This window comes from Equus quagga, chromosome 15, assembly GCF_021613505.1.
Source record: "Equus quagga isolate Etosha38 chromosome 15, UCLA_HA_Equagga_1.0, whole genome shotgun sequence".
Classification (NCBI taxonomy): Eukaryota; Metazoa; Chordata; class Mammalia; order Perissodactyla; family Equidae; genus Equus; species Equus quagga.
The window spans coordinates 70,650,656-70,672,306 of NC_060281.1; the positions used below are offsets into that span (position 1 = coordinate 70,650,656).

General features: G+C 37.0%; 1 protein-coding gene across 1 annotated transcript in view; it reads right to left on the bottom strand.

Moving 5' to 3' along the window:
- KNTC1 (kinetochore associated 1) overlaps positions 1 to 21,651 on the bottom strand; it is a 66,740-nt gene that overhangs the window by 12,079 nt on the left and 33,010 nt on the right. Inside the window, exons 32-52 of the mRNA XM_046641393.1 lie at positions 21,347 to 21,419; positions 20,650 to 20,717; positions 17,603 to 17,880; positions 16,685 to 16,857; positions 16,154 to 16,251; positions 15,575 to 15,713; positions 14,986 to 15,042; positions 14,325 to 14,488; positions 12,893 to 12,997; positions 12,387 to 12,515; positions 11,664 to 11,780; positions 10,729 to 10,838; positions 7,517 to 7,724; positions 6,054 to 6,143; positions 5,054 to 5,225; positions 4,909 to 4,967; positions 4,558 to 4,774; positions 3,741 to 3,814; positions 2,845 to 3,055; positions 2,619 to 2,728; positions 466 to 512 (exon numbers count right to left, since the gene is read on the bottom strand). Of these exons, the coding sequence (XP_046497349.1) occupies positions 466 to 512; positions 2,619 to 2,728; positions 2,845 to 3,055; positions 3,741 to 3,814; positions 4,558 to 4,774; positions 4,909 to 4,967; positions 5,054 to 5,225; positions 6,054 to 6,143; positions 7,517 to 7,724; positions 10,729 to 10,838; positions 11,664 to 11,780; positions 12,387 to 12,515; positions 12,893 to 12,997; positions 14,325 to 14,488; positions 14,986 to 15,042; positions 15,575 to 15,713; positions 16,154 to 16,251; positions 16,685 to 16,857; positions 17,603 to 17,880; positions 20,650 to 20,717; positions 21,347 to 21,419 (2,699 nt within the window). The remainder of the gene's footprint in view (positions 1 to 465; positions 513 to 2,618; positions 2,729 to 2,844; positions 3,056 to 3,740; positions 3,815 to 4,557; positions 4,775 to 4,908; positions 4,968 to 5,053; positions 5,226 to 6,053; positions 6,144 to 7,516; positions 7,725 to 10,728; positions 10,839 to 11,663; positions 11,781 to 12,386; positions 12,516 to 12,892; positions 12,998 to 14,324; positions 14,489 to 14,985; positions 15,043 to 15,574; positions 15,714 to 16,153; positions 16,252 to 16,684; positions 16,858 to 17,602; positions 17,881 to 20,649; positions 20,718 to 21,346; positions 21,420 to 21,651) is intronic.

Genomic DNA, 21,651 nt, shown 5'->3' on the forward strand with positions numbered 1-21,651 from the left:
CAGGAGAGCAAGCCATGACCAATCAGATTTAGCACAGTAGACGAAACCTATGTGCCTTTCTGGTCTGTCTTAGGTTAGAAAGGAAAAGGAATTCTGGTGGCCCATATCTGCACCAGCCCAGCTCACCGGGTCCAGAGAGAACACAGAGATCTGGGGCGAGAGTCCCAGCTAGTGAAAGAGTTTTCCTTTGCTCCAGAAGCATTCTCTGCTAAACGTGTTCTAGGAGCCCTCAACATTAGTAGGAACTCGTTGAGGGTTCAAAAATTCTGGATCTTGGCTGTATTTTTTTACTCCATTGGAGATACTTATACATATTCACAGCCATATACCAATGAATTGATTCTTCCCAGAGGCTCTAATCCAAATTATATCAAGAAAATCTTTTAAAACCAACTCTTACAAATTTATTGGTAAGATTCCTACTAGGCATCAAGATATAGACAAATGTAAGTAAAGGAAGAGTACCTTCGTAGTGCTTCATCTTCTTGAAGTTCAAATAATTCTGATGGTTTCTTCGAAAAAGTGAAAAAAATTTCAAAAACTTAAGAAAGTTTGTTGACTATGTAAGCTTATGAAAATCTACTAGATGAAAAATGTAAACAATTAAGTATGTTTACATACAAGAAATTACAATGTAACTCATTACTTTATGAAAAGATTTTTGCTTAAAATACGGGTTTACTCTCATTCATTCAGTCAACAAATGTTTACCGAGTACTTCCTCTGTGCCAGGGACGATTCTGGGTACCTGGGCTGCCTGAGAGAACAAAACAAATACTCCTGTCCCCCAGAAGCTTACATTCCTTGGGTGATTTTTAAAAGGAAAGGACTTCAAGAATTTTAAATGACTCATTCATTAATTCAGTATACTTATTGGGACTTACAAAGCACTTGCTGGATGCTTTGCATAGACACAGTTCCTGGCCTCGTGGAAAGTTCAGTTTAGTGCTCCATATTTATGTATAAGTTAAAACATGCTGGTTTCTGAGTCAACCACAGATTCCACGTGGTCTAGATATGCTTCTAACTTCTCTGTTTACACCGAAGCACAATCCGTGCCCTTGGTAAATACTTAAAAAAAATCTGTTAAATTGAATGCCAAGTCATATTAAAACTACTAATTAAAAACCTAATTTCATGTTAGTTATACTATTTGTTTAGAAATAGATTTTTTCAAGGATATCTGCCTAGGTGGATAAAGGAATTATACAATCTCCCAAATTAAGTTCTAGCTGAAAATTCAGAAGAAACAGTGTAGAAAATTCTGCATTTGGATTGCTGAATCTTATCATAAATTTAGATGTTAACGATAATATTTCTTAAAAAACTGACATTATGCACCTCCTGAAGTGATATATTGTAAAGAACACATCACCTATACACTATTGTTGCCAAAAATACACAACCTGAATCTAATCGTAAGAAACATTAGCAAACCCAGAATGAGGCATTTTACAAACCAATTGGCCTGACTCTTCAAAAATGTCAATGTCCATCACAGTTCAAATAGATTCAAGCAAGAACCATTGATAGGTGCTAAATCAGGGTATACGTGGGGTGGAGGGACGAGTTTGAAGAGGAATAGGATATTATATTGTTTCAAAGTATCTCTCATAATAATTTAAAAGGAAATATAGTAACTACGTATTAGAGAAATGCACAACATCTTGACTAAGTTATCTAGATTAATATCACCTATGAGGGCAAACAGACATCATGTGCCTCCAAATGTCATACCCTGAGAAGGACACAACGTCACTTAGGTAGTATTCTAGCCAAAAACGCATACTTCGAACCTTATCATGGGGAAACATTAGACAAACCCAAATTGAGGGGCAGCTTATAAAATAACTGGCCTGTACACTTCAAAAATGTCAATATCATGAAAGACTAGGAAAAGGGATAAAACTATTCCAGATTAAAAGAGGTTAGAGACACAACAGATAAATGCAATGCATAATTCTGGACCAGATCCTGGTCACAGGTGAAAAGTTGCTATAAGGAATATTACTGGGATAATGGGTTAAATTGTAACATAGACCATAGGTCCAAGTCTATATTTCTATTGTAGCAACATTAGATTATATGATTTGATAATTATACTATGGCTAAGTAAAAGAAAAGCCTTGCTCTTAGGAAAAATATACTTAATATTAAGGGGTAAAGGGGCATGGCACATGCAATTTACTCTCAAATGGTTCATAAAAATATTATGAGTACACATATCATAGCAAGAGTGATGAAGCAAATATGGCAAATGCTAAAAACTGTTAGAGCTGGGTGAAGGATATACAGGAATTCTTTTATACTATTCTTGCAACTTTTCCGTACATTTAAAATTATTTCAAAATAAAAAGTTAATCACAGGAATCTGAGTCTAAGTGTAGGACACTTCTTTTATACAATTCATCTAGAATCACCCATTAAAAGGTAAAATAGCTGCAAAACAACAATTAAACAAAAACAAAAAGTAAACAATCTCATTAAAACTCATCAGATAATAGAAGGTATTAAAATGAACAAAAGTTCCTTCTTTGAAGATTCTGTGTTCCTAATTAGAAAATCACGTCAGTGTGGGACAACAGATATAACCACATACTCTCAGAGAGTGAACTTACCTCACCAGGTTTTGTGGATGGGCACAACCATTTTTCCAACAACATATCCCAGACTTTTTCCAAATTAATTTCATTGACTTCGGCTATTTCTTTAGCTGCTGCATGAATATCTAAGATATTTAAGACAACGAATTAAAAAAAGAAAAACAGATTTTCAATGCAAGATAACTGGGAATCAAAACAATAGTTTTCCTTGAGAAAAGGGTAAAAGGGTTTTTGTTCTCACCAGGATAATCTGTGCCTGATGAATTCTGAATTCTTTGATTTACGCTAGGATGTTCATACAGACTGACAATGAGATGTGCTGGTTTTCCGATCAGTCTTAAATATTCTGCAGTGTTCAGCTTGTGGGCTATGAGCACGGCTTCTGTGCCCGATCGCCGGTACTGAACATGAAGCTTCTTCAGCAAAGCCTCGGCTTTTTCACGTGTTTCATCCTTTTAAAAAATTCCAAGCAAAAAGAAAATCTTGTTTTCTAAATCTCAAGTAAGTTTAAGAATCTACTTTTATCAATCAAGGTCCTTCCCTGCCTTAGTTACATCCTTAAGTATCTACACAAAGCCCTGGCCTTCTTTCTCCATTTTAGGCATCCAACCCTTGAAAATGCCTGTTACCAGGGCAGAATGAGAAGGTATGCTAGGTGAGCACAATTTAAATTAAAAAGAAAGAGGAGGGGCCTGCCCAGTGGCATAGTGGTTAAGTTCGCATGCTCCACTTCAGTGGCCTGGGATTCACAGGTTCAGATCCTGGGCACGGACATAGCACTGTTTGTCAAGCCATGCTGTGGCAGCATCCCACATAAAATAGAGGAAAATTGGCAAGAGATGTTAGCTCAGGGCCAATCTTCCCTCAAAAAACAAACAAACAAGGAGCCTTCAGGGGCCGGCCTCGTGGCCAAGTGGTTAAGTCCACATGCTCCGCTTCCTCGGCCCAGGGTTTCGCCGGTTTGGATCCTGGGCGCGGACATGGCACTGCTTGTCAGGCCATGCTGAGGCAGCATCCCACATGCCACAACTAGAAGGACCAACAACTAAAATATACAACTATGTACTGGGGGGATTTGGGGAGAAAAAGCAATTAAAAAAAAAAAAAGGAGCCTTCAATCTCACAGTTCAGACACACCTGAGATGGGATATTCTGTAGCCATCTCTCAGCTAAATATAGACAGAATTTCAAACTGGACATCTTGAAGGAACCTAAAAAGATAAAGATTTATAAGCAAATCTTAGTCTTTTCAAGACAATGTATTACAAGTTTTTTCTTTTTAATTATAAAAATGCACACTCATAGTAAAAAACAATTTAAATAGAAGGATGCAAAGTAGGCAGTAAACATCCACAGAGGCCCCCCTCTTCAGCTTCTATCCTTATTCCCCAGATTCTTATGTTCCTTCTGGAAGTTTTCTGTGTGTGTGTGTGCAGGTGTGCACATACCATAGTACAATTTGCTATTCTCACTTAATAGACATCTTGGATATCTTTCCAAATCAGCTATATTCTATGAATATGCTCTATTTTTTTAACCAGCTCCTGACCAATGAGCATTTAAAGAAAACTTATTTTCAACTTTTGTTACAACCAAAAACATGGCAATAAATGCCTGTGTTTGTGTACTTCTTTGATTATTCGAGAACATCTGAGGATTTATCCTTGAAAGTACTACTGGATACTAGGAAGCGTGCATCAGTTTACACTCCGACCGACGAGCTGCGGAGTGCTCCACTCCTGCACCCTGAGCAGCAGCTAGGAGTCTTGCTTACTTCACTGAAGGCTTTGCAACATTCAGCAAAGCCACAAGCAAGGAGAGAGGGCACATACATTTTTAAACTATCATACTGCTTCTCCTTAAAGAGACGAAAGTAGTACATTTTTTTTTTACTACAAGTTCAAAAAACAACATAGTCAACCATTTTAAGCCCAGCTAAAGGAAGAATTCATACCTTCTGGGATATCCTGCGCAAGACTGATGGCAATAGCTACAGCCCACTCCGGGTTAACTATAGATAATAAGTAGGATTCAATGGTTTGAGTGATCCTAGTTATTTCCTTGTTAATCAGAGTTGAGGATTTAGCTTGTGTTAACTTCAGGCGCTTTGGCTTTAGTTTTTTTTCAAAAACATGTTTGGCTGTAGACATGTACAGAGTATCCAAAGAGAACTTTAAACAAAGGAAAGGAAAAATTAAGGCTGATTTATACACTCGTCTTTAAGGGTTTTACATGAAAGCAGCATAAAATCCTTCCACACAGGGTCTGAATGAACTACAGGACTTACAAAGTTTTAACCCATTACCTTCATTAATTTAGAAATTAAGAGCAATGTTGGGAAGGATTCTTCACTGAGTTCTGTAGCTAGAAAGGAAATAAGGAGAGTATGATTTGCTTCAGAAAAAGATTTTGGCTATTTGGTAAAATTCATAAGAAGTTAAGGAACATACAGAGAATTTTCCAGAAGTTCTGTGCTGTGCCAAAGAATATCAGGTGAAAAGGCAGCCTAGTTTGGGCAGCTGACGGCAAAGTTATCACATGCTCCAACATATACTGATATTCTACGTCCACTGGAGGAGAAATTCTTCTGTATGACTTCAAGTGTTTCAGAAGACTCAATGCCTATATTAAAATAAAAAAGTATTTTCCTGTGAGATTAAACCAATCCTAACGTTTTAAATCGTCTAACTCTATATCATAGATTTCCAGTCCTGAGACAGTCTTCTTTTCATAAAGATGATGAAAACCTTTTGTAGTTTTATTTTTAATGTTATTCTTCTAAACCATAATTTATATGATCATTAAAGAAATTATACTAGGAGAAACCAACGGAACCCTGTTGTTGGTGGGATGTTTCGTAAATCAGAGTTTGGCAGTTCCCTACTTGATTTCATTTGTAAATACATAGGCAGATCTAAAATTAATCCTCCGTATCCCTTACCTCTCAAGTTTATATCTTATATTTTTGGGGCTTGTGTAACCTTTTGAATCAGTGTACTTTTCTTTAATTTTTAAAAAAGATATAAAAGCTACTGTGACCAAAATTCAGAAAAGACTAAGAAGTTACGGAAAGTACTGGAATTGCGTCAGTTCTGGACCTACCTACTAATGTGGAAAGCTGAATCTAAATGAGTCCCACATACTTTTTTGTGGTCAAATAATTTTGCCTTAATTCTTCCAATCAGTCCTTTAATGACTTCACACTCTTGGAGAGATTTAAATTGCCTCAGTAAAGTAAAAATAGAATTAATATAAATGAAAAAAATATAGAGAGCATGAAAAATCTTTTTACTTCTATATCCCTTTTAAAGAAAAGGAATTAGAATAAAACACGGAGTTAAGACGGGCTCAAAGGATAGTCTAGAAAGACATTTAGATAACTGTAATTTTTTTAATGATCCAAATAAAAATATAAAGGCAATTTTAAAATCTACAGTATACGTGTTATACCTGATTAATATTAATGTTGGTTATCTTTTCATCAGCTCTTTCTATAACTTTCAGGACAATTTCAATCATGTCATAGTCATAGGGATCCAACTGTATAAAAACAAAAATATATCAAAACTTGAGAAGACATTACCTGGCTGGCAGATGGTTTTATTCAGTTATGTTCATCAGTAGAGATTACAAACAAAAAATCTCAGTAAACTACAATGTTAGATTATTCTTTAAAAAGTGACAAATATTTTCCTCATTTCTAAAATTAGCTCTATTAGAATAAACCTACATGTTTTAAAATGTTTCAAAAGCTATTTTAGGAAAAAGCTATACAGGCAATATAGTTTTAATAAAGAAAGATGTTCTTAGGGTACTAAAAACCTAGACAGAATAAACATATCTAAATTTCATAAGATTTTGAAATTAAAATTCTATTTCTTCCATTTATGATGGGAAATCAGAATCGGAGGAAATTGACCTTTTCTTAGAAGGGACAGAACTAAAAGTGTGGGCTCCCAGTAAAAGTTCCTTAAAGGATTCCACTCTAGCTCTACCTATATACTAAAAGCAAGAATGAATTGGGCGGCATCTATACCTGCTTATAAAAAGAAAGGAAGTATTCTCTTTGTTCTTTGTTTTTGCCCACATAGCGTTACTTTTTTTCCATTTTTTAAATGTCAACTAAAGTCACATAAATAATAACACTGAATAAAGTGGGAAGATGATCTCTATAGTACCTAGAAATTTTGAGCAAATTTGTATAATTTTTGGCTGAATTACAGGCAAAACATAAAACTGAAGTATTTCATGCAGTCTTGCAATCTTATTTCCCCTTCTCATCCACCTTTATTCCTCCACCAAACTACCCCTTGATCTAAAAGTTCCAACTCAGAAAATCTTAAAAAAAATCAGACAAGAGGGAAAATATGTATATATGAAGATATTCACTATAACAATTTATAATAATAAAATTTACAAACAATTTAAATGTCCATCCATAAAGGCCTAGTTAAATACAGTATGTGCATCCATATAGTGGACCAATAAATATGCATTTGTCAAAAATAAGATAGATGTATATATATTGACATGTAATGACAATACGCTAAGTGAAAAAAGAGAGTAACACGGTAGTATATTTAAGATAGTCACCAAACTATAAACATTTTTATCTGTGGCAGTGGGGTTATAGGGAAATCTCATTTTGATTTATCTCTTTCTCTCTGGTTTGATCTTTTTCAAAAAATGTGTGCTATTTTCAAAAATCTAAAAAAAAGGCTATTTCTATAAGACAGGAAAACTGCTGTATAAAACTCTATTAAAAACACAGAAATCTAAAATTATTTCAAAATTAAAAGTTTATAAAAAATATGGGACTTACAATTCCAATTTGTTACTCTATGTATCTAATTAATTAAGAGTAGGAGGGATGTTAGAAACGACCTGATACACTCATTTCACCATTCATCTACCTTATGTAGTATTCCACTAAGACTGATGACCAAATCTTTTGTGCTCGTCAGTAAAGGAACCATTTCAATGGCTTTGGCCAGGAGTTTGGAATGCTGCTGCCTTGTGGATTCTGTGCTTGCATCTCCCTGGCTTTGGCTGGCATTAGTGTTCTGGAGGAGCGTTTCAATGAATAGCTGAAGAGCTGCATCACAATCCAACTGAAATGTGCTAAAAGAAGTATTCAGTTACATACTAATCTCACCAAAGGGAAGCATTTCCACACAAAGTTTCTCACAGAAAACTTACGTAGGTGTTCCTACCACTGAAATCTAACTTTCCCAATGTCCAGTCTCATAATAATCTACCTGTCATCAGAGTGAAATATTGCCTTTAAAAAATCAGATACTCTTGGGGCTGGCCCAGTGGCATGGGTGGTTAAGTTCACATGCTCTGTTTCAGCGGCCCGGGGTTCACCAGTTCAGATCCCGGGTGTGGATCTACACTCTGTTTATCAAGCCATGCTGTGGCAGGCATCCCACATATAAAGTAGAGGAAGATGGGCATGGATGTTAGCTCAGGCCAATCTTCCTCAAAAAAAAAATAAAATAATTAAAAAAATTAAAAATCAGATATTCTTGGTGGGTATGTAAATTGGCACAATAACAGAGGTAAATTTATGATAAAATCAAAAACATTTATGTCCTTGGGGCCGGCCCCATGGCCAAGTGGTTAAGTTCACGCGCTCCGCTTTGGTGGCTCGGGGTTTCACCAGTTCGGATTGTGGGCGCGGACATGGCACTGCTTGTCAAGCTACGCTGAGGCAGCGTCCCACACACCACAACTAGAAGGACCCACAGGTAAAATATACAACTATGTACTGGGGGGATTTGGGGAGAAAAAGCAGAAAAAAAAGATTAGCAACAACTGTTAGCTCAGGTGCCAATCTTTAAAATTAAAAAAAAAAAAAATTTATGGCCTTTAATAGAATTCCACTTCCATACACTTCACAAAAGTAGCCAGGGTTCACATATGAGAATACCACTCCAACAACTGTTTGTAATATTTAAAAATTGGAAACAATTCAATTATCCATCAGTAAGGGGCTAGTCAACTTATTCATACAAAGGAATACCACGGAGTTCAACACAGCTGAGGAAGAGTTAGATGCACCAATCTGGGAAGACATTTTGTTAAATGAATGATACATGCTATAAAATAGTATGTAAAGTATGATTCTGTTTTTGATATTTTTTTGCTGAGAAAGATTCATCCTAAGCTAACAGCTGTAGCAAATCTTCCTCTTTTTTTTTTGTATGTGAGCAACTGCCACAGCATGGTCACTGACAGATGAGTGGTGTAGGTCTGCGCTTGGGAACCAAAGCTGGGCCACTGAAGCGGAGCGCACCAAACTTAACCACTAGGCCACCAGGGCTGGCCCTGTTTTTGATAAATTTTAAAAAAATGCATGTTAGTATATGCATAGGAAAAAAATATTAAAAATATAGGTGAAACTCTTTTAACAGTGATTATCCCTGAAGGGCAGGATTATATGGGCCCTCTATCTTAACAAGTTTCACCTGAATTAGAAAAAATAATAAAGATTTAAAAATTAAGACTTAGGTTAGTACAGACAAAGAGATAACTGAAACGCCTTTGCAAGTCTTATTAACAAGACAGTGATAGTTTAATTTTCTATACAGAATAACCAAAATATCAAGAAAAGCTTTAAGTATGACCATTTTAAAGTCATGCCCTGAAATTCTAAAGGTTATCTAAATTTATTCAGCTGGACTTCGTGAGGCAAGTGTCACTGTCATACAAATACAAATCATCAATGCCATGTAAGCACAATGATTGCGAAACGAATTTGACATCATTATAGCTATTTACATGTCAGAAAAGGGGTCAGTCCCATAAAACAACACACAAAAATCTACCAGGAGTTCAAATGAATAAGCAAGAGGGAGTGTGCACACCCCATTCTGGATTTGTAGCAGTTCAACCCAGAGAATGCAGAGTTCTGTTCCTTCAAAGTACAGTTAAGTCAGAGCCACTTAGAGCTAAGAGCAGCCCATAGTCCTTGACCCGCAGGTTCAGGATGATGACAGCCAGGGTCATTACTCTACTCTGCATCACCCACAGGGAGAAAGAACTGGATACCTGCCTAGTGAGGAAATGCACCAAGCAGCCTCATTATCAATAACCCAGATTCTACTAATCTGTCAGAAATTGGACGAGCGATATAACACCTCCAGTATTTTAGAAGCAGTCACTTATTATTTGACCTTGAGGTCACCTAATATGAGTTTGTTCTCTCAAATATAAACTTGCGATAATGTGCAATAAAAATTGTAAAAGTTAAACGAGATAATGTGCGTGAAAGTACTTTAAAACTAATAATGTGCCAGCAAATTGGTCATCATATTTATTAGATAGAAATATCTGAGATATAAATTACACATCTACTCCTACTCATCACAGTAAGCGGTAGCTATAAATGACATTGTCAATTTCTAAAATTCACTTATTAAATTATTTTTTAAAATTCCCCCTAAATCATATTTTTCACAAATTTTTAATTTAAGATTACCTTGCCCCTAAGTTGATCTGATTAAGAAGTTTAATTGCTCAGAAGAATATTCCCAAACTCTGCTGATCAGGGGAGTCACGTGGGGCTATTAAGGATCCGATTCCTGGGCCTTAGCCTAGACCTGCTGAGTTAGAACTGCCAAGAGGGGTCTAGGAATTTATATTTTTAATCAAGTGCCCTAGGTGATGGCTTTATATGAGGCAAGTTAGGGAAACACTAAACAGAGAATTAAAAACGTGATATTTTAAGAGAATTTAATCTGGTTATGGATTTATTCAGTTTAGAGGTGAGCAAAAGAAACTATCAGGGCCAGCCCTGGGGGCCTAGTGATTAAGTTCAGCCCGCTCCGCTTTGGCGGCCCAGGTTCAGTTCTTAGGCGCAGACCTACACCACTCTGTTAGTGCCCATGCTGTGCTGGCTGCCCACATACTAAAAAATAGAGGAAGATTGGCACAGATGTTAGCTCAGGGTGAATCTTCCTCAGCAAAAAAAAAGAAAGAAAACAAAAAACAAACAAAAAAAGAAAACATCAGAGGTCTATGGACCACTTATGGTAATCATCATTATTACTGTGTTCCCTCAGTAAGAATTAGCAGTTTGTTAAGCCAACAGCAAAAATACCGTTAAAGTTTAAAGAATTACCTGCAATATTCCAGAATGAGGCTTGTGTCCATATCTATATTCTCCACGAGAGCTTTAATAAGGTCTTTCTTGGTGAGAAAATGTTGCCTGAAAACTGGCTGGAAAGAAATCTAGAAAGAAAAAGAGCAAAACAAAAACCACTAGACTGAAATGTATCAGAAAAAGGACACTTTTGTGATTTGCCTTTTTACTATCCTTTTTTATCGACAAATATTGTTCCATAGCTCCTTCAACTTTTATTTTTATCAAATCGACCATCATTCTGAGACTTTCGGTGTATCTGGCTGTGGGTCCAAGTCTCTCTTACTCCACACAAACCCTTGGCTCTTCGTCAGTAAAGTATGGTTGTTAGTAACAACCCATCCCACTACTGCATAAGAATTAGGCTTCAAAATATATAATTTCTGAAGTAGTTCCATTCCTGATAAGTCAACTATTTGCAAATAAAATAAAATGTCTTACATGTATAGTAAAGAAAACAGGATTTTGTTTGATTGCTTTTGCAAATTGAAAAGTAAAGGTCACTTACTTTTCCCTAGTAGGAGTTCTTAAAGCTTGGTACACCTGTATACACATTTTAATATTGTCTTTAAGCAAATAAAAGCAGTCCAAAACAGAAGCATGAGGCTAAAGGCTAGGCCTGAAATAGCATAAATGCCAATACTAGATATATTCTTACAAATGAGAACACTAAGCAGATGAAAATGTCAGGTCTCTTCTAATTTCCTTAGAAATACAGAAAAAAGGAAATGAGGCAAAAGTCTTTATTTCTTTGAAAGCACCAATGTATGTACTTAATATAACTAAAATTTATGGGTCAGTATATATACATCCTCTCCCCAAAAGTAAAGGACAGTGAGATCTTTGTTTTAAATTTTCAAACTGGGTAATTATCAGAATGGATAAAATTTCATGGCACTCTGAAGAATACTCACACCAAGTTTACCAAGACGAATACCCCACTGGGCATCAGTGCTGAGTTCACGGAACTTAAGCTCCATTTCTATTTCCTGATAGAGACTGGCCAGCTGAGAGCCCACCAGAGATATTGCCTAAAAAATTAAAATAGAATTAAAATTCAATTGCAAATAGAGTATGCTCTAACACCTTTCAGATGAAATTCAACAATAAAAGTCATAACCTTTCCTTGTGCTAACAACGTGGAACGTTACACATTGCACAGTACACAGTCATTATTTACACAAAATTTAGATTATTCAGCTTTTATTATGAAGCCATAAATTTAGTCTGGCTTCCCTTCATAAGAAAAGGCCAAATTTTAGTTATCCTACAAGCCAAACCCCCCAAAAAGCAAATTTTAAAACAAACAACATCAAAGAGAAGTTTTGCATCTGTTAAAACTTGTCCTAAAAAAGAACTGGCTCATAGGTCTAAGGTTTCAAACACACTAGAGTAAATAGAGGAAGTGAGGTTCTATGGCGGCATACAGATTTTAAGAAATAAAAAGTATCGTAATTCTTTGGGTTGAGCAACACTTATGGCCTGCATCACTAGTCAAGGAAAAGCTGGTAGAAACCCAGTGAGTCAGTATGACATTTCCTTTGCTAGATCTTTAAGATCTGGTGGCAAAACTAACTATTTCTTCCCCTACATCTTTAATACGTCAAGAACTGAAGGTGTGCTTCCTTGGGTCATACCAAAATTTTGTCATAATTCTGCCAGGCTTTATCTATGAGCTTCCAGAGATTTTCAAACACTTCTTTTTGGGGTAAGAGAGTGCAGTAACCCAACGCCAAGTCAAGATCCACCAGGCGACAATTAAATACCTATGGGAAGAAAGCACCAGGAGAAGCAATTCTTCACAATCAAAACAGAATTCAGTCTCTAAAGGCTTGATTGTCACTAAATTTAACTATAGATCCTATGAAAGAACAAATGTTTCATGAAAAGTTACTTATAGTAACATAGTTTCGACTTGTTTCTTTAGTTTTACTGTCCTTTCTCACTATTATAAATGTAAGGAAAGGAACAATGACAAGTTCTGTATGGCACAGAACTCCTTCCTTCTTCTCTCCTGCATGACGATTTTATCACTTCTCTTCAAATCCCCAACATTCCCTCAGACTCCTCACTCTTAACCTGAGAAATCAGAAGCAACCAAAGAGAGCAAAAGAAAAAGAGCTCACCAAGAACAAATACTCACTTTGTGCAACAGTGTAGTAGCATTTCCCCTAACAAACATAACGGCTTTCTCTTTCAATTCCGTAACAACATGCTTTGGTTTAACCAATGTGGCCGCTCCAAACAACTTTCAGAAAAGAACAAAAGAATCTTTAGGTCCACTCTATGCATCCTTCTGAAAACTTTTCTTAAATATTAAGAAACTTGGAAAATTCATCATTATATGCAAAAAGTATTGGCATTTAGTCTACAATGACAAAAAGCTGGGGTTGGGGAGCAGGGTTGACTGGGAAAGGGCAAAAAGGAACCTTTTAAAATACTCTATATCTTTTTTTTTTTTTAATTGGCACCTGAGCTAACATCTGTTGCCACTTTTTTTTTTTTCCTCCTTCTCCCCAAAGCCCCCCAGTGCCTAGTTGTATATTCCAGTTGTAGCTCCTTCTGGCTGTGCTAGGTGGGACACCGCCTCAGCATGGCTTGACGAGCGGTGCTAGGTCTGCACCCAGGATCCAAACCAGCGAAATCCTGGGCCGCCAAAGTGGAGCACACGAACTTCACTGTTTGGCCATAGGGCAGCCCCTAAAATACTCTATATCTTCTTTTTTTTTTTTTGGAAGATTAGCCCTGAGCTAACTACTACTAATCCTCCTCTTTTTGCTGAGGAAGACTGGCTCTGAGCTAACATCCATGCCCATCTTCCTCTGCTTTATACGCGGGATGCCTACCACAGCATGGCTTGCCAAGCGGTGCCGTGTCCGCACCCGGGATCTGAACCGGTGAACCCCAGGCCGCCAAGAAGCAGAACGTGCAAACTTAACTGCTGTGCCACCAGGCCGGCCCCTACTCTATATCTTGATTGTGGTGTTAGTGACAAGGTGAATACATTGGTTGATACACTCAAAACGTGCATTTTCATTTTGAAAGCTATACTTCAATAAAGTTAATTTAAAAAAAAATTGGCATTTAATAAATATCAACAGAGTAGACATGAACACAATTCCCTCTGAAGCTTCAAAAGCAACTTATCAACAAGTAGCTTGTCTTCTAGAATCTTTTCAGTGATGCTGTCAGGTAATAATTATAATAATTTGGACCAAAATAAAACAAACAACAGATAGTTTTGACCTAATGTGGACACTGGGCTGGAATGAGAGTTATCATTGTGACCTAAAACCTCAGGTAATTCATTTTATCTCCCTGAATCTGAGCTTCCTCATTTGCAAAATGGAGACTCTCAGAGTTGTTGTAAAGGTCGAGTATGAAACGTGTGCCAGCACCTTGAACTACATCTGAATCTTAGCAGATGCTCAACAAAACCTTCTTAAATCCGACAAATCATCCATTTCGTTGCTACAGAGCCAAACAGGAAAAAGTGGACTCCAAATTCCTTTGTTTGGCAGTGCTTTTGTATCTATATTCACCCAAAGTGAGAGTATTTGTTCTGGTAACTATACCTTTTCACTCAAACTGGCATTCATGAAGTTTGACACGGAGTGCTGAAGACAGGTACCAAATGAACCCACTACAAATCTTAGGGCCAGCTCCCACTGGCTAGATTCCTGAAGGTTCTGAAGCAGGGCAGAGATGGAATTTATAATAGGTAAAATAAGGCCATCTCCTGTAGAATGATAAAAGTATTTTATTTGAGGAAAGTATCTTAATATTTAGATTGTTTTTAAACAAATAAAGATCATATTAGTGCAAACTGTTTTCACAGACAGCCTACCTTTTCAATTCAGGTAATGGTCATAGAATTATTTCTCAAAGTTAATAAATAAGAGAGTTAACATGAGACTTAATTTAAACCAGAAAATAACTAAGTCCACTAGATAATGAACTACTTTGACTGTAATCCGCCTATTTTGAGATGCTCAAATCACTCTCTGAAGAAAACCTCAGACAACCAAAATTTATGAACAGATTCATAAAAGTTAACATTATAAGCCAAATGACACACTCTCCTGACTCTTTGGAAGAGTAACAATGTAACAGTAATAACAAAGAAACTACATTAAGAACGTTAAGTCAGATTCATATTCAGGATTTCAAGGAATTTCTATATTGGTGTATGTACAAAATTATAACACAACGGTGTACATTTCTCATGTCAAATACCTTCACTAATGGAGCAGTACGGTAAACTCGCAGAATCCAAGGGATGTCTCCTGCTTTCTACAAAAGAGAGTAAATTAAATAACAATAAAATAACTCTCTTACAGAGCACACGTTCCCAAAGATATTTAAATAGCGTGCTATTATCAGATAATGTTCTAAAGCAAACTGCTACTTAAAAAACTTAAGTATAAAAAGAGAAAACTACACAGATAAGTGTACAACTTGATAAATCTCCACTAAGTGAATACATCCCTGTGACAGCATCCAGACTAAGAAATAGAACATTACCAGCATCCAGAAGCCCCCTCTTGTCCCTGCTAGTCATTACCCACCCCAAGGGTAACCACCACCTTGAGCTCCTTCAGCATGGCTTCGTTATAGCCTGTTCTGTACTTGAACGAAAATGAATGTACTGGAATGTATGTAAATGAAATCATACAGTATGTATTCTTTAGTGTCTGGCTAATTTTGCTCAGCATTATGCCTGTGAAATTCATCCATATTACTATGTGTAGTTCTAGTTCCAACCTCTACAGTTTAAACTTGCACAAAGCAGAAATACATAGAAAATGACACACATGAAATTTACCAGCAAGAGGCACAAGTGATGAAATCAATTCATAAATAACAGGCAGCACCATCTGTGACTCGAGAACTATTCCATCCTCACTGAAGAAGTCACTATAGGACCACTCTTCATATGGATCTTTATGAGTTCCAAAAGAAGTCTAAATATCAAATCATACAGAAAAGACACAAATAAGTACACTCCAAAACACAGATACCATCTTCGCCGAGCAGAATGTAGAATCAGATTTATTAGAGCCAAACACAGTTCTGATGGTCAAGTACAACTCTGTAGTCTGCTTCTTCTGGTCTATGGCTTATAATAATGCCACTTGAAATTAAATTGTTACTCTAAGATAAGGACAATATCCAGAGACGCTTTGTTTGGGGCACAAGGTTTCAAAAGATAGAGCAAATTAAAGCCAATAAATGTGACTGGAAAAGAGACGCCTCTCAAGCCCTTACGCAGTTTTTGAGTCTAAAATAAAATACAGGAAGGAGATTCAGTACTTTTGCAAACTATGCAAGTTTACATTTAAAAGTGGTGCATAATGGACTGCAGGGGTTTTGCTTAAGGAAAACAAATTCAAAAGCAACTTACTTTCATTAGAATTCCACAGTCATCCATTTGGCACTGTCTGGAAAGCTCTACTGCCGTTAAAGTATATTTACACAGTTCTAAAGCATCTAATAAAAAATCTGAAAGAAAATGGAGAAAAATCATTAAACTAATATTTCATGTGCTTGGAATAATGAAAACAACCTTTTAATAATTACTATCAAAATTCTAAGGAAGGCCACAAGCGGAGAGAAAGGTTTTCACATAGCTTTCACTACCCAAATGATGCGGTTCAACTTCTTCCTTAAGCTTGGCTGGAAAGTAAGACCAGATGTGGGGAGGCAAGGAATTTGACAATCCTATGAAAATGGATAGCATCAACAACATTAATATTTGCAAATACTTTAAAACAATAATCCCCACAGAGAATCAATTATAATTATCCTTTTGTAAAATGGAGACGATGATCTCTTCTCTTGCTGCCACACGGCCACTGTAAGGAGACAGCATTTGGGAGACAAGCATGAAATGAACCAGAGGATATAAAACTATGCCTATTATAAATCTTGTCACCTGGACTGCAGATGGTGGCAGCTTGGCATGCTAGATTATGTATCTCAGAAGGAAGATTTAGTCCCACAGGGGTCGTCATTGGGACGTCATTAGCCAACATCTGACAAAGCTTCTGACACGTCAGAAACAGCAGTTTCCCAGTGTCAGTATTGCAGTGATACTTAAACAAGTCTCTGGAGGAAAGGAAGAGTTACAGGTTAGAATACTCATAGTGAACGCAAAAGCAGTCATCTTGCTTAGAGAAATATATAACCACTACCACCATTTAAAATGTCTTTAAAATGTTTTCAGGAGGGCCGGCCCCGTGGCCAAGTGGTTAAGTTCTCGTGCTCTGCATCAGCGGCCCAGCGTTTTGTCGTTTTGGATCCCGGGTGTGGACACAGCACTGCTCATCAGGCCATGCTGAGGCGGTGTCCCACATAGCACAACCATAGGCACCCACAATGAGAATATACAACTATGCACTGGGGGCGCTTTGGGGAGAAGAAGAAAGTAAAAAAAAAATGTTTTCATGGTATACAGTGTGCTTCCTTTTCAACTCATTTGGGATATTGTTAACTCTCAGAGTACAAGGTAACCTAATTTCAATGGTTAGGTTACCTAACTATGGAGTGTTAGTTACTTGTCTTCTATGCTACCACTTTTTGACCCTCACGTCTAAAACAGGCTAACGGGGGCTGGCCCAGTGGTGTAGTGGTTAAGTCTGGGCATTCCACTTCAGCAGTCCAGGGTTTGCAGGTTAGGATCCTGGGCACAGACCTATGCACCACTCATCAAGCCATACTGTGGTGGCACCCCACGTACAAAATAGAGGAAGATGGGCACAGCTGTTAACTCAGGGCCAATCTTCCTCAGCAAAAAGAGGAGGACTGGCAACAGATGTTAGTTCAGAGTGCAATGTGGGGATCCAGAAGTCACCTGCATTTCCTCAGCGCTGTTTCAGCATTCCCGTTGTTTAAGGCCCTCAGGGTCAGCTCAGCTTCCAGCTCTTGTCGGGACACCTGCAGGGCCATCGCCTGTCTGTGAAGCTTGGACTCAGTGCTCAGGCTCTTCTCAGCAGCCACAGGCTCTGCAGTGCTCCTAGGTTTGTGTGTAGCCTGTGCGACTTCGTGAGCTTTAATGTACTGTTCACGGAGCTCTGCCACCAGGGAACTATTGCTATAATCCCCAAAGGGAAGAAAGACCTCAAAGTTCTCCTGCAGCAAGGCAAGCAAAACAAAGCCCCAAGTCTGTTTAGCTTATCTGTTGTTAGAAATCATTGCTATGTCTCAAACCTCCCTTTATTACCTCTCCCTCAAAGACTACTCCTTTGTAAATTAAGAATTTAAGACTGTATATTTCAAGCTATGAAAGTAATAATATTATACAAAGTTTGGAAAATAAGAAAATGTCACTACAACCCAGGATTTTCTCAACTTCAGCACTACTGACATTTTGGGTCAGATAATCCTCTGTTGTCGAGCCCTGAGCAGAAGGAAGGAGGGATTATTAGAATTGGGCAATTCTACCCTGGTGGCTTGAAGAACACAGCTTTGCTCTTTTCTAAAAGAAATCCTGGTTGGCTGCTAACCCCAGACCTGGAACTTCTTTTTCTAATCCAATAAAAAGAATCCTACTGAAGCCCAGGGGAGGAGACTAAGAGGCAGTGGGAGTGAGTCACATCTTTTGCTTTGATGCCATGCCTCAATCTTGCCAGATAATTCGTTGTTGTGGGGGCCGCCCTGTGCATAGGAGAATATTTAGCAGCATCTCTGGCCTCTACCCAGTAGACCTGGGACAATAAATGTTCAATAAACAGTAGCATGGTGAATATCTATGACTCTGCCTAGATCAAATCATTGCTTTAAAATACCTCTAACTTTCAAATTCAACAAGAACATGAGGAGTTAACTTACGCTGACTCCCCAGCTGCTTTTCACAAAGATATCTATGGTCTAATACAATAGGTCTCAAACTTTTTGTTCCCAGCACCCCTTTACACTCTTAAAAATTGAGGACCCCAAAAAACTTTTGTTTATGAGATATTCATCAATATTTACCGTATTAGAAATTAAACTGAGAAAATCTTAAAACACAAGAGTATATAAAAGTACACATTCCATTAGCCTTCAGAGTGATGATGTCATCACATCATATAGCCTTTGAAAAACCACTGTACTCTCATAAGAGAATATGGATGGAAAAAATAATTTATTATTGCTATAAATATAGTTTTAATCTCATAGATCCCCCGAAAGGACTCAGGGACCCTTAGGATTCCATGGACTATACTTTGAGAAACAGTGGTCCATTAAACTTGTGGTAAATTATTTCTTCTTTCGACAGTTGGGAGTTAAATCTGCCAGCATTAATCTTAAATTTTCATTAAGAGATGCTCAAATCTACATAATTTTCTATTTTATGAAATGTATCAGTTAACTCTGAAAGTCCTTCTAATTACAAAATCTTTTACATTAGTAAGGCCCTTGAGCCAAAATAAAATTAATTTCAAATCTCATATCTTAGGACAGTTAATCAATTCAGAGTTAACAGAAATTAATTTTTAAGAAAAATTGAATTATCTAGAATGAAACTTACAGAAAAAAACTGAAGACACTATGAAGGAGTAGACAATCATCTTTTGGGCCAGTGTCTATAAACAATTCTCTGTCTTTCACAATATTTCAAATTGTGAAACTGTGGTGCCCCAGTTTCCTCATTTGTAAAGGAGAATTATAACAGCACCCTCTGTGGTGCGCTATTGTGACAATTAAATAATATACGTGATACCCTCGGAATGATGCCTCCCGGCACACAGTAAGCACTGAATAAATGACAGCTATTGTTAGCTTATTCAGGGGCATTTGAGTTAAATAACCTTAAAAGATACCTCAAACCAAAACGTTTTTATAAAAAAGCATAAACTAAAATACAATTAAAAAAGAGAGAACAGTTCCTTAAAAAACTAAATATAGAATTACTACATGACTCAGCAATTCCTCTCCTAGGTATACAGCTAGAGGAACTGAAGGCAGAGCCTCGACCAGATATTGCACATCCACGTTCACTGCAGCATTATTCACAATACCCACAAACTGCACACAACCCGCGTCATCCACAGATAAATAAACAAAATGTGGTGTATCCACACCGTGAAGAAATAAGAAAGAAGTTTCAAAAGTTTGAATTTGCTACAACATGGATGCATCTTGAAAACATTATACTAAGTAAAAAAAGGCAGACACAAAAGGATAAATATTGTACGATTCTGCTTGGATGCAATATATAGAACAGGCAAATTCATGTAGACAAAAAGCAGATTAGATGTTACCAGCATTCGGCAGGGAGAGAGAAATGGAAGTTCCTGCTTAATGGGTGCAGTTTCTGCTTAAGGTGATTTTTCACCTTAGACAGTGGCGATGGTTGCACGACATTGTGAATGCAATTAACATCAGTGAATTGTATATTGAAAAATGATAAGAATGGCAAATTTTATGTTGTATTTTACCACAATTTAAAAAATTTAATATTACAATATACCAGTAACCATGGAATAGTACACTTTAAATGAATATGAAATGTATGGTATGGGGGCCGGCCCCGTGGCCAAGCGGTTAAGTTCGAGCGCTCTGCTTTGGCGGCCCAGGGTTTCGCCAGTTCGAATCGTGGGCGCAGACATGGCACCGCTCATCAAACCATGCTGAGGTGGCATCCGGCATGACACAACTAGAAGGACCCACAACTAAACATACACAACTATGTACTGGGGGGCTTTGGGAGAAAAAGGAAAAATAAAATCTTAAAAAAAAAAAAAGAAATGTATGGTATGTGAATTATATTTCAATAAAGCTGTTTTTAAAGAGAGAGAGAGAGAGAAAGAGGAGGAAAATCAGTATATCTAAAGTCCCTGAAGGCTACTGCAGAAAATTTTAAGGAGGGACTGATCATCTGCGTCAAGTGCACTGAATATAGCTTAACATCTTTACCTGCAGGCTAGCAACAGTTTTAAACAGTTTCAAGATTTCTTCACATTCATCCTTCTTCTGCAGATTGTCTGTAATTAAAGTTTTAAGAGTTAGAGCAGATATCCAAATTCCCAGATTATCAGAATTGTTAAAAGTTAAAATTTTAAAAGGTAAAATTTTAATTAGCTTTGGTTTTATCTCAAGTCTTCAGTACCTCTTGTGAAATGCTGAGATAAGACAATTTAAGTACAAAAAGAAATCTATTCTTTCTGACGGTAGAAAAGTTTATGCGTTATAAGAGAAACAGCAATTTTTAAAAAATAAATTATAGCTCTTTTTTTCCCAAGACAGTTATTTCGTTAATTGTTTTATTTAAGTCCATGTTTAAATGGTTCTTCCCCTGATTATAACCAAATGATAAGTGACAAACATGAGGAATAAGTGCAAGGCACCAAAGAAATCTAGTCTGGCATTAAATAGCTTACTGAAGCATACAAACAAATGATAAGTTGATCTTAGATGCTTCAGTTCTTACACTATTAATCAAAGAATAAGGCAAGCAAGAGTTTTCATGAAGAAAAATGAGTGACATCAATAAAGACAATCAGAGGCAGAAAAACTGTGGATAAGGATGAGAGCTGTCACTGATGCTCCCTCCCTTCTGAAAAGGATAAACTTTAGAATAAAACCAAGATGAGAGGACAGAGGTAGAATGTACCTTTCAGAGCGTCACGTAGTATTTTAAGAATGTCTACTGATGTCTTCGCCACAGACATTCTCCAGGCCTTGTCCTAAAAAGAAAAATACAAAATGAAATCAACTTTCTTTATTTGCCACTTCAGTAGTATACACACAAGCAAACACAAAAAAACCATGGAATCAGAAAAAACAATAAAAATGGTTGAAAAAATGAGAGGTCCATGTTAGAGGGAGTTGGGCAGCCAAGAAACGGATCATAATTGAATAATACATAAGCTAAACACAAAAAACACCAGTATGGACTCTCGGATATATGATTTAGAA